Source organism: Hylobates moloch, unplaced genomic scaffold (genome assembly GCF_009828535.3).
Source record: "Hylobates moloch isolate HMO894 unplaced genomic scaffold, HMol_V3 SCAFFOLD_1, whole genome shotgun sequence".
NCBI classification, from domain to species: domain Eukaryota; kingdom Metazoa; phylum Chordata; class Mammalia; order Primates; family Hylobatidae; genus Hylobates; species Hylobates moloch.
The window spans coordinates 211522632-211535246 of NW_026652276.1; the positions used below are offsets into that span (position 1 = coordinate 211522632).

The 12615-nt window shown below is 39.7% G+C and overlaps 1 protein-coding gene across 1 annotated transcript in view; it reads right to left on the bottom strand.

Moving 5' to 3' along the window:
* Window positions 1-12543, bottom strand: part of COPG2 (COPI coat complex subunit gamma 2) — a 164476-nt gene extending 151933 nt beyond the window's left edge. Inside the window, exons 1-4 of the mRNA XM_032761744.2 lie at window positions 12427-12543; window positions 11285-11337; window positions 10652-10732; window positions 6778-6849 (exon numbers count right to left, since the gene is read on the bottom strand). Of these exons, the coding sequence (XP_032617635.1) occupies window positions 6778-6849; window positions 10652-10732; window positions 11285-11337; window positions 12427-12463 (243 nt within the window). The 5' untranslated portion in view covers window positions 12464-12543. The remainder of the gene's footprint in view (window positions 1-6777; window positions 6850-10651; window positions 10733-11284; window positions 11338-12426) is intronic.
* Between the last annotated feature and the right edge of the window lie 72 nt (window positions 12544-12615).

Genomic DNA, 12615 nt, shown 5'->3' on the forward strand with positions numbered 1-12615 from the left:
GCACACATATGTTTATTGCGGCACTATTCACAATAGCAAAGACTTGGAACCAACCCAAATTTCCAACAACAATAGACCGGATTAAGAAAATGTGGTACATATACACCATGGAATACTACGCAGCCATAAAAAATGATGAGTTCATGTCCTTTGTAGGGACATGGATGAAACTGGAAACCATCATTCTCAGTTAGCTATCGCAAGGACAAAAAACCAAACACCGCATATTCTCACTCATAGGTGGGAATTGAACAATGAGAACACATGGACACAGGAAGGGGAACATCACACTCCGAGGACTGTTGTGGGGTGGGGGGAGAAGGAGGGACAGCATTAGGAGATATACCTAATGCTAAATGATGAGTTAATCGTTGCAGCACACCAACATGGCACATGGATACATATGTAACAAACCTGCATATTGTGCACATGTACCCTAAAACTTAAAGTATAATAATAATAATAATAATAATAATAATAATAATAATAATAAACATACTATCTACTTTAGGGACAAATTTCACAAAATATGTGCAAGACTTGTCCACTGAAAAGTATAAAATACTGCAGACAGAAGTTAGAGAGACTTGAATAAAGGGATATATACCATGTTTGTGAAGCAGAAAACTCAATAGTGCTACAATGTCCATTCTCCTAAAATTGCTCTTTAGATTTAATGCAAGCCCCACCAAAGTTCTAGCAGGATTTTTATACCTATATAAAAAGATTATATTATATATAATATAACCTTGTCTATTTCTAGATATCTATATATTTCTATATTATCTATATATAATATAGATATTTAAAATCCATATGGAAATGCAAAGGGTCCAAAAGAGCCAAAACAATTTTGAAAAATAGAAAGATTTGCACTATAAAACTTACCATAGATTTTAAACCTATAGTTAATCAAGACAGTATAGAGCTAAAGTAAGAACAGACATATAGGTCAATGAAACAAAATAATGTTGCAAAGTGCCAATGTAACTCAATCATCTTCATCATCTCCTCCCCCTCCTCCCCTATCTCCTTCCATATGGATATTTAATTGTTCCAGAACCATGTGTTGAGAAAATGAAGAAAGAAGAAAAGGAAGAGGCAGTGAATGGAGGAAGAGAAAAGAGGTGAAAAGAAACCAACCATTACTTTATACCATATACAAAAATTAATATGAAATGGATCATAAGGTAATTGATATAAAACTACAAACACCCAGAAAAAAGGCACAGGAGAAAATCATTGTCACCTTCGGTTAAGCAAAGATTTCTATGATATGACATAAAAAGCATCCCTGTAACAGAAAAAAATTTGATAAACTGGACTTCATCAAAATTTAAAACTTCTGCCCTTCGAAAGACTTTAACAAAATAAATACATAAGCCACATACTGAGAGACAATATTTGTGAAACATATCTGATAAAGGATTTGTATCCAGAATGCATAAAGACCTCTTAAAACTCAATAATAAGAACACAAACAATCCAATTTTTTAATGGGCAAAAGATATTAACAAATCCTTCACCAACAGAAGATATATGGAAGGTAAAAATACAAATGAAAAGATGTTTGAGATCATCAGTCATTAGAAAAATGCAAATTTAAGCCACAGAGGGATACCATTATATACCTATCAGAATGGCTAAAATTAAAAACAAAAATAAAAACGACAATACAAAGTGCTGGCCAGAATGCAGAGCAAACTGCAGCTCTCATACAGTGATGGTGGGAATGATTACAAACATTTTAGAAAAATGGGTTGGTAGTTTCTTACAAAGTTAAACATACCACACCTACCTATGGCCCAGCAATCCCACTCCCAGGCATTTATCCAAAAGAAATAAAAATGTATGTCATGCAAAAATCAAAACATGAATGTTTATAGCAATGTTGTTTATAATCACCAAAAACTGGTAACAAGTCAAATATCCTTCAACTGGCAAACAGATAAACAGAGGTACATCCATTCAATGGAATACGACGACAAAATAAAAATAAACTACTGATACAAACAATAATATGGATGAATCTCACATGCATTATGCTAAGTAACTGAAAAGAAACTCAAAAAAGGCTTCATACAGTATGATATCATTCATATGACTTCCTGGAAAAGGCAAATTTATAAGGACAGAAAGGAGATAATGGATTGCCAGGGGCTGAGGGAGGTAAGGAGGAATAGATGATAAAGAGACACGAGGGAACTTTTTGAGGAGATGGAAATGTTCTAAACCTCAATTGTGGTGGTGATAACACCACTGTATGTGTTTGTCAAAGCTCATAGAACGATATCCTAAAAAGGATGAATTTTATTGCATGTAAAACTACACTTTAAAAAAAAAAAATAGTCCGGTAAATGAAAAGGCAAGCCACAGAGTGGGAGGAAATATTTACAAAACACCTGTCTGATAAAGGACTTCTATCCAGAATATATAAAGAAACTTATAACTCAATAAGATGACAACCTGATTTTTTTTTTTTTTTTTGAGACAGAGTCTTGCACTGTTTACCTGGGCTGGAGTGCAGTGGCACGATCTCAGCTCACTGCAACCTCCGCCTCCTGGGTTCAAGTGATTCTCCTGCCTCAGCCTCCCAAGTAACTGGGATTACAGGTGCCTGCCAGCACACCCAGCTAATTTTTTGTATTTTTAGTAGAGACAGGGTTTCACTATGTTGACCAGGCTGGTCTAAAACTCCTGACCTCATGATCTGCCCACCTCAGCCTCCCAAAGTGCTGAGATTACAGGCGTGAGCCACCGGGCCCAGCCGACAACCTGATTTTTTTTAAGTGGTAACAAATTTTAACAGACACTTCATCAAAGCAGATATACAGATGGCAAATAACTACATGAAAATATGCTTAGGCTGGGCGCGGTAGCTTACGCCTGCAATCCCAGCACTTTGGGAGGCTGAGACGGGCGGATCACGAGGTCAGGAGATTGAGACCATCTTGGCTAACACGGTGAAACCCGATCTCTACTAAAAATACAAAAAATTATCCAGGTGTGGTGGCAGGCGCCTGTAGTCCCAGCTACTCAGGAGGCTGAGGCAGGAAAATGGCGTGAACCTGGGAGGCAAAGGTTGCAGTGAGCCGAGATCATGCCATTGCACTCCAGCCCAGGCGAGAGAGAGAGACTCTGTCTCAAAAAAAAAAAACCAACAAACAAACATTATCTAGAAATTCCACTTGTAGGTATCTACTCCAGAAAAAGTCTCACTGTGTACATAAACATTATGTGCAGTATCATTTGTAAGAGGTAAAATGTGGGAACAACTTGTATCTACCAATGGGAGAATGGATAAATAGAATTACTGTATATTCACATATTGGAATTCCATATAGTAGTGAAAGTAAATAAAGAAGAAGTACATGTAACAAGCCAGTAGATCTTAAAAATGTATTAATCATAAACACCGCAGGCCGGGCGTGGTGGCTCAGGCCTATAATCCCAGTACTTTGGGAGGCCAAGGCGGGCAGATCACGAGGTCAGGAGATTGAGACCATCCTGGCCAACATGATGAAACCCCGTCTCTACTAAAAATACAAAAATTAGCCAGGCGTGGTGGCACGTGCCCATAGTCCCAGCTACTCCAAAGGCTGAGGCAGGAGAATCGCTTGAACCCGGGAGGCGGAGGCTGCAGTGAGCCAAGATCGTGCCACTGCACTTTAGCCTGGGTGACAATTCAAAAACAACAACAATAACGTTGCAAAATAAGAAGATGATGTTATTTTTATATTTTAAGACACACAAAAATGCAAAGTATTGATTATAGATGTAAACAATGTAATCCCCATATATTAATATAAACAAGGATAGAAGAATACCAACTTCAAGACAGTAATTACCTTCTGGTAAAGGAATGCTGGTAATGGAAGGAGCTCCACATATTTCTGGCAAAATCTCTACCTCTCTTTGCCCCAAAACAATCACTCCCTCAATTCTGTATTTTGCCTAAGGAACCATTAAAACTAATCACATCATGCTGTACATGGCTACTTACCTCAGTCACTACAAAAAGCCTAAAATATTCTGGTCATTATTCATAACCTGCAGACTTATTCCTTGCATCTGGGTACAGCACCTCGTCTGACTCCATTTTCCACCCTTCTAAGCAGCGCCATTATATTCTCTGACACTTTCATCAGCAAAATCCCCTATATTCTCAAACTCTTCTCTGAATGTTCCCATCTTTTTCTTTAAGTGAAACTTGGCTCTCTCCCAGGGATCCTCCTGCAACCCTCTGAAATAGCAGCTGTTTTCTCTGCCATAACCCTCATACTACCAGGCCTACAGGTGGGAAAGCTTATGCCTTTATACGATGTCACCTGCTACCATTGCTGGTTGTCCACTAAACCCCAGGTCACTTCTCTTATTTTTAAAAAATACCAGTACCTTGTTCACTGTCTCTCCAATGCAATCCCAGTTATAAGTATTGGTGATTTTAATATCCATATAGATGGTATCTCTAAACCTCTGACCTCTTCATTCCTCGACCTCCTCTTCTCCAATGATGCCATCCTCCCTACAATGATCACCCACTGCCACTGCCACAGCCTCTATCAGTAACAGCATCCCTTTCTAATTTCATTTCCAAGCACTCACACTCCTGACTCCAAAATTATTTCACTCTCTCTTGACCTACAATCCACTGTTCTACCAACTTTTTGCTGTCCCTGTCAGCCCCTGTTCTTGCTTCCCTCCTAACCGAAGATTCCACAGTCAACGTTCCAACCACTCAACTTTTTTGCTTCTCCCTCTGTTTACTAACCTGGCAAAACTTCAATCCTGATTAAATCCTAACTCTAAGCCTTCAGTGCTTTAACCTGCAGGCTGTAGCTGGAGAAAAACATTCACCATGCTACTTGGTAATACTTTAAATTCATGAGCACTAACTTCAACAGGCTATTAGTCCTATTGAACAATCCTACATTTCCCTAATCCATTTCCTAGAAGACAATTTCATATCTTCTTTTCTTGATATAAACCTCTGTGCTACAGGCTTCAAAAGTTTGTCCTCATCCTGTTTCTTTCTTACTCTGCTTCCTTTTCTCCACTACATGTCCAGTTTTTCTTCCCAACTGCCAGCCCTCTGAGTAACAGCAGTCTTGAGAAGACACCTGGCTGCAAAAACAAAGCCATAAAAGAGGCAACAGCCTTCCATGACTTATGTAACACCCTCCCTCTGAACCCTACTCCAGCAGCTCAACCTGCCTAGTTTTCTAGTCCAATTCCTCTAATAAACACCTAATTCCACAATACTCATAGTGGTTCTGTTTCCCTGTTTGAACCCTGAATTTCTGGTACAGGAAGTGGTTAAAAGGAAAGAAGACCTTAAAGATATGAACTTAAAGTTGCTTCTCTGATCGGATTGAAGGTAATAATGACCAGTTTCCAATGGAAAAGAGGCTACTAGCAGTCCATGGCATGCAGTGGCAAAATGTTTAAAATCATCATCTGCAGACAAGGACCTACAGAAGACAAAGCTTTGGGTAACTAAGCAGTTGATGCCATAGAAGATTTCAGTAAAACCAAGTTGTATAATGGGTTAATTCGTTGTTTCTAGGTACACTGGAGAATTCTTTTCTCAGGAAAATAAAATGATGAGCTCGGAGTTTTAAAAGCACCACTCAAATCTCGGTAAGGGGGCAAGAAATCTATAACTGCCTTCATAGACAGCCTTATATCATGTGGCCACAGGGCTGAGATTTCTACAAAGCATATCCTGCAGGTGGCTCAGTTACAATGCAAATTCAATTCACACTCTTGCAGGACATCTTACGTTAAAGTTAGGACCTTGACTGGCAAGGAATGGGGCCCTGAAAAGTAGAATGAGGATATATGGGCAGACTCTGATGAAGCCAAGTACCTCGAACTCCTAAATTCTGTGACATCTTTTGCTAGTAGAAGCGTCAGTCCTCCATCCCATATGTAAGGAAATTAGTCTTCCTTTGCCTGTAGAGTATATAACGGCCTCCCCTGAAAAAGCTGCATTACAGGGGATTGCTGATCTTCCTGAAGATCTACTCCTAAAACCTCTCATTATTTAGATCCATAACAAGACTCAAATCTCAAGAGGTTCTGGGGGTTGACAAAAATGTGACATGTGGTGATATGCAATACATACCAAAAAACTGCAAGATTTGGCCAATTTATGTTAATGGAAAGCTGGAAAATACATATCCCAGAACTACCTTCCCTGTATGGTTCTGCCTTAGAGCTAGGCAAAAGAAAAATGTACACAACACTTAGAAGACAGACAAAAAGCAGCAGCCATATGTTCTGAAGATCAGGGTGGTCTAAGGTAATGAGAGGCAGGTTTAGTTTGTACTCATTTTTCTTTTTCCTTATTCCACTTCTTTCTCCTTATTCTATTCCTTATTCCCCTTCCCCACTCCACATCCAGCTCCTCTTCTCAACTGCCAGCCCTGCTGACTAACAGCAATCCCAGGCCCACCAGAAACTTGACTAAGAACTGACAAATGTGGTAGCTATGTGCACTGACTTCTTTATCAGTCCACCCTCACAGCGTCATGCCAGAAGCTAGGTATTAACAGTCTTTATGACTTCACGGTGGATCCGCAGGGAAAAGTTTTACACTGCATACTTTAATTCTTCCATTTTCACATCTTATAATGAACATTTATAAGTTTTATAAGCAGTTAAATAATTTAAAACATTTCAAGCAATGCTCCCTAATTTAGAACACTCTTAGTTCCCTGGGGAAAATAAATAAAAGGAGGTTTTTCATCATAAAAAAAATTCAAAAAGACTTACATCATTAGATTGAAACAATCGCGTCATTGCAAAGAAGGCTTCTGTAGCTTCCGTTGTTCCAAAGTGTTCACCCTAAGTAAAATTTAAAACAATTTTTAAACTTTAAAAAATATATATTCATATATATGTACATATACACACACAGGATTTTCTATTTCTGCAAAAATCCTTTAGAACTCAAGAAAAAAGAATCTCTTTGTAAACATTCTGCCTCTGCAATTTTTCTGGCTTTCAATGTACAAACCCACATAGCCATTTATCCCCCCTTATTTAAAATAATTCAGTATCGCATACCATGCTTAAAAGTTCTGGCATAGTGATCTCTAACCTTTTAGTAGAAAGTATTTGAAATTTCCCTGAAGTACTGTAGTTTACAAGGAGGCAGAAAATCATAGCACTCACAATAGGACATTATTATTACACTGCCTAAGAGCAGAGATCATATCTATAATCTAATGCCCAGCACAATGCCTAACATGTCATAGGAGCATAATAAATATTAAAATATAAGGAACTATCTATTACGAATCTCAGCAAAATGGCAAGAAGGGGACCAACCAAAAGGGCAGGAACCAGATTCATCATATTAAAAAACTAGGCTTAAAGGGGCTGCTATGTAGCTCAATATTGGTTCAAGCCCCTAAAAACATGCTTTGGATCAGAGCTTCAAACGCTTTAATGTGCATGAAAATTCATCCTGGGATCTTGCCAAAATGCAGATTCTGATTCAGTGGCTGTGGGGTAAAGCCTGAGATTTTGTGTTTCTTTTCTTTTCTGTTTTTTTGAGACAGAGTCTCACCCTGTCACCCAAGTTGGACTGCAATGGTGCAATCTTGGCTCACTGCAACCTCCACATCCTGGGTTCAAGTGATTCCCCTGCCTCAGCCTCCCAAGTAGCTGGGATTACAAGTGTGCACCACCACGCCCAACTAATTTTTTGTTATCTTTAGTAGAGACAGGATTTCACCATGTTGGCCAGGCTGGTCTTGAACTCCTGACCTCGTGATCCACCTGCCTCGGCCTTCCAAAGTGCTGGGATTACAGGCGTGAGCCACCGTGCCCGGCCTGAGATTTGGCATTTCTAACAAGTGATTCTAACAAGTGATGTAAATGCGCTGATCTGGGAACTACATTTTCTGAGCAATGAAAAAGTATTAGATAACATATTTTAAATAATCTCAGATCATAGATTACCTCAAATATTACCATTTCAATATTTAATGTCTTCACTAAAAGCAATCCTATATGTTATACTCAATCACTTTTCAGAGCTTCAGATTCCACATAAAATATAACTAGTCTTCAATCTATTTGCCATAGGTATAAGAATAAATTTTGGCGAAAAATACTGACAGTTTAGGATGAAAGACAAAGTACAATAAGTTTATATTTACTTAAATCAGTGTATCCAGCATGCTCATCAGCAAGAGATTTATCTCTCTTTCTGTCATAACTATTTACTGAATACCCAGAAGTCTGTGTGCTTTTTAGTTATATAGGAAAACCTTACATCCTACTTTTTTACTCGAAGCTCAGAAAACACATGGATATGTCAACTCTCATAGAAATTCAAAAGTATCTTTCTATAAAGCTCTACCAAGTTCTAGGCAAAGAGATAAAATTTATGTTCCCAAATCTGTTTATATAGTTAATTGTGTTTATGCTGTGCTTGGTAATTTCCTTATCAAGATAATCAAATGTTTCAACATGAGTTGCCTCATCGAAGAGGTAATGACCAACATAAAAATATATGTTACTCTCAATCAACTTTGACTATTCAAAACTTTTGGTTACCCAATGGATTTAGCCAACTTGGATACAATGTGTGCTATGAAAAGTTAAACCCAATTGACTATGCTTTAAATGTTTCTCATATGCTGACACAGAGGGATTATGTTGTTTGTGAACAGATATATTTTATTTAAAACTATGTGCTTGATGATCAGGCACAGTAGCTCACACCTGTAATCCCAGCATTTTGGGAAGCTGAGGTGGGTGGATCACCTAAGGTCAGGAGTTTGAGACCCACCTGGCCAATATGGTGAAACCCCATCTCTACTAAAAATATAAAAATTAGCCAGGCGTGGTGGTGCGTGCCTGTAATCCCAGCTACTCAGGACGCTAAAGTAGGAGAATTGCTTGAACCAGGGAGGTGGAGGTTGTAGTGAGCCGAGATCGCGCCACTGCACTCCAGCCTGGTGACAAAGTGAGACTCTATCTGAAAAAATAAAAAAAAAACTATGTGCTTGTTGCTTAGTCTTCATTTGTAAACAAGAAAACTTTATTAAATCTCTGAATGAGGTCTTCAGTCACAAAACAAAGATAATATATTCTCTTAGAATTCAAACTGGAAACCATGGTTATCTTAGCACCATATGTAAACCACCTGAGGTATGGTATATATGTATGTTTTATGTGTCCATCTGTATGTGTACAGACATATATAGTCATCCTTCCATAACCATGAGTTCTGAATCTGTGGATTCAACCAGCCTTGGATTGAAAATATTCAAGGAAAAAAAAACCGTGTTTGTACTGAACACATAGAGACGGTTTTTTCTTGTCATTATTCCCTAAACAATACAGCACAACTATTTACACAGCACTAACATTGCACCAGGTATTATAATCTAGAGATTATAATCACAGAGATGACTTAACATATATGGGAGGATATGTGTAGGTTATATGCAAATACTACACCATTTGTATGAGGGACTTTAGCATCTATGGACTTTAGTATCCAATGGAGGTCCTGGAACCAATTCCCCACTGATATTGAGGGAATATGAATCCATGAAACAAAATCATATTTTCTAAGGCCTTAGACATTTCATGAGTTTTTTTTAAGTCTGGGGCAAAAAAAAAAAAAGAAAAAGAAAAAGAAAATTAATAACAATAGTAGCAAGCAGAATCTACATTTCATGAGTGCAAACATTTTTGTTGGTTTGTCTGCTATATCCCCAACACCTAAAACAGTGCACAGCACACAGCAGCTATGCAAATAAATATTTGCTGAATGATGGAAGGAAAACTATTCCTGAATGCTTACTATATGTTCAGTACTATTCTCAGTGCTTTACACTAATTATCTTATTTGTCATTACAACTCTGTAACAGGTATTATCATAATCCCCATGTAGAGAAAAGGACATCAAGGCACATAAAATGGTTAAGCTACTGCCCAGAATTATTTTGCTAGTAATGGTAGGATAGGGATAATAAATATAAAATCTGAATATTAACAATCAAAGCTTTAAAACATCATTATTACACACACAAAAAAGAAAATATCTGGAATTTGCCTGATCTTGCATTGTATTTTCAGAAAAACATGAAGATCTCCAAACATATGTAAACAACATGTTCTAACTAGTACTCATTAAATTGAAACCAAAAGATTTATTGAGAATCTACTATGCACATCACTGGTTTAGGACCTCATGAATAAAAAAGAAGTGCAGGTTAAACATCTCTAATCTCAAAATCCAAAATCTGAAATGCTCCAAAATTAGAAACTTTTTGAGTGCCAATATAACACTCGGTGGAGACCCTCATTGGAGCATTCTGGATTTCAGATACTCAGATTAGGAATAGTCAGTGAGTATGTATTCTGCAAATATTCCAAAACCCAAAAAAATCTGAAATCCAAAACACTTCTGGTTCCGAGCATTGCAAATAAGGTATACTCAACCTGTATATGTCATAGTCTTCGTACTCAAGTTTTACATATTATTTTGTTAACCAAACGTTGTATATGTTAAAATTAAGTGAATTTAAAATAAATAAATATACTTTCCAGAAAGTATTTCATTGAATTTTCAGTATTTCTATTCCAGGACACACTTATCTGAGAAAAATAAAAATAATTTACCTGGTTCAGTAAGTAAAGAATCTTTGTAAGAATATGCAAACATCTTCTTGGATTGATTGGAGTTTCATTGAATATACGAGCCTATGAAAAAACATAAAAAACACTGTTACTTTTCTACCTTTTCTATCACAGATATAGCAAACCAACTTTAATACAGACTATTTTTAATCACGGTATCCAAACATTGTCTATAGTTCTCAATTTACTAAGGTATCTGATAAATTACTACATGTGGCCTTGATTTTCCATCCTATACTTTCTAACTCATTCCCTTAGGTTGACTACTTCAACTTTATGGGCTATACCAGTTAAATAAGGAACACAATACTTATCTATATCCTACTAATACAATGAGATTAATACAGATAACTGATTTCAATAACCTTGCACTAAACACCTGTTCTTACATTTAAAATTCCCAACCTGTGACAGTCTTCATGTCTTTGCATTTCTATAAGCTCTAAATTCTCCTATGACAAGTAACCCGTCTTTCTTTTCCCTCAAATCTATATTCCCTAAACTCTGTTACGTTTCTTGTTTTGGATGTCGTGATCACAGTGGCCCAGGGATTCTCTGCCCACCACTCTAAAACAGAATAGAAAAGAAAGGGCACAAGATACTTCCCAGTCATACCTCCTGTAAAACAGCACTCTTCTCCAGATGCTGGAAAGGATTGGAGCCACTACCTATTTATAAAACAAAAAAAAATGTCCTGAATAGCTGTTCTACACAAACTTATATACTTTCCAGAGAAGGGTACTGAATGCTTGGGAAGTGAACACTTGGATGGCACAGTGATAATCATTGCTAATATGCATACAAACTGAATGAAATCATTTTGATCCCAGCTCTGTCACTGCCATACTTGAAAAGCTGAGACTTCTCTTTTGCAGCAACCCTCTCCAAAATGAGTGTCTTCTTTCCCTGCCCTCTTTTTCCATGAATGTTAAAAATGTGTCATTTCCACAACGAAGATTAATGAGATTGTGGTAGGGTGATTTTGATTTCCTTAGGTAAGCACTATTTTATGTGTTTCTAACACTTAACGAGAGGCAGAAACGAAGTTTCCCAGAGAATCATGCAGGCGTAAAGCTGCAAGAGGCCATGGAGGTTGACGAACCCAACCCCCTCTCACACTGTGGGAGATCTACCAAACACCGAGAATTTTTTCTTTTTGAGGATGCTTGGCATCTTCCCCATTTGCTCTGGACCAAACACGGGTATCAAGACGCAGGTCACTTCTGGACGCCTGAGCATTCAACGAGCTGTGTCCCACGGGACAGTCTTGCCCCCGGGGGCCCGGACAGAGCCGGGGCCCCCAGGAAAACGATAAGGTACCAGGCACCTGAACGTTCCTCCACACACACCCTGTGCCGTCGACCCCAGCCCCGGGAACAGGGTGCTCCCACTTGGGGTCGGACCCTACCAACACCCCTGAACGCGGAGACGCGCGCACGCCCTCGGCCCCCGCCGGAGGCCCGCGCGCAGGTGCGGAGGCGGCTCGGAGGGGCTGCGCCGCAAGAGGGACGGGAACGGGGCGCGCGCGGGTGCTGGGGCGGGAGCGCGCGGCCCGAAGGGAGGTTCCGGCGCCCGGGGGAGGGGCTATGGGCAGGCCCCCGGCGGCCGCGAGGGGAGGGGAGGGGCCGGCTCCAGCTCCGGCCCCCTGGCACGCCGGCGCCCACGCCCCCAGCCCCGCCGGCCCGAAAGCAGGTGGCGGCGGGCGGGGGAAGGGGCGTCCCGCGGCTGAGGGTGGGCCTCGGAAGCCCCGCGCGTACCAGACTCCTCGTCCTTCTTGTCGAATTTTTTAATCATCTTGGACGACTTCCCAGCGCCCAGACCCACCGCAACCGTCCCAGGCGCCGCAGCCGGCGAGCGGAAGAGGCTGCAGGAAGGCCGGCCCCGTGTTCTCACGCCGGTTGGGCCGCCGCGCCGTCACTCGGGGCCAAGGCCCGCCCTCCCCGGCC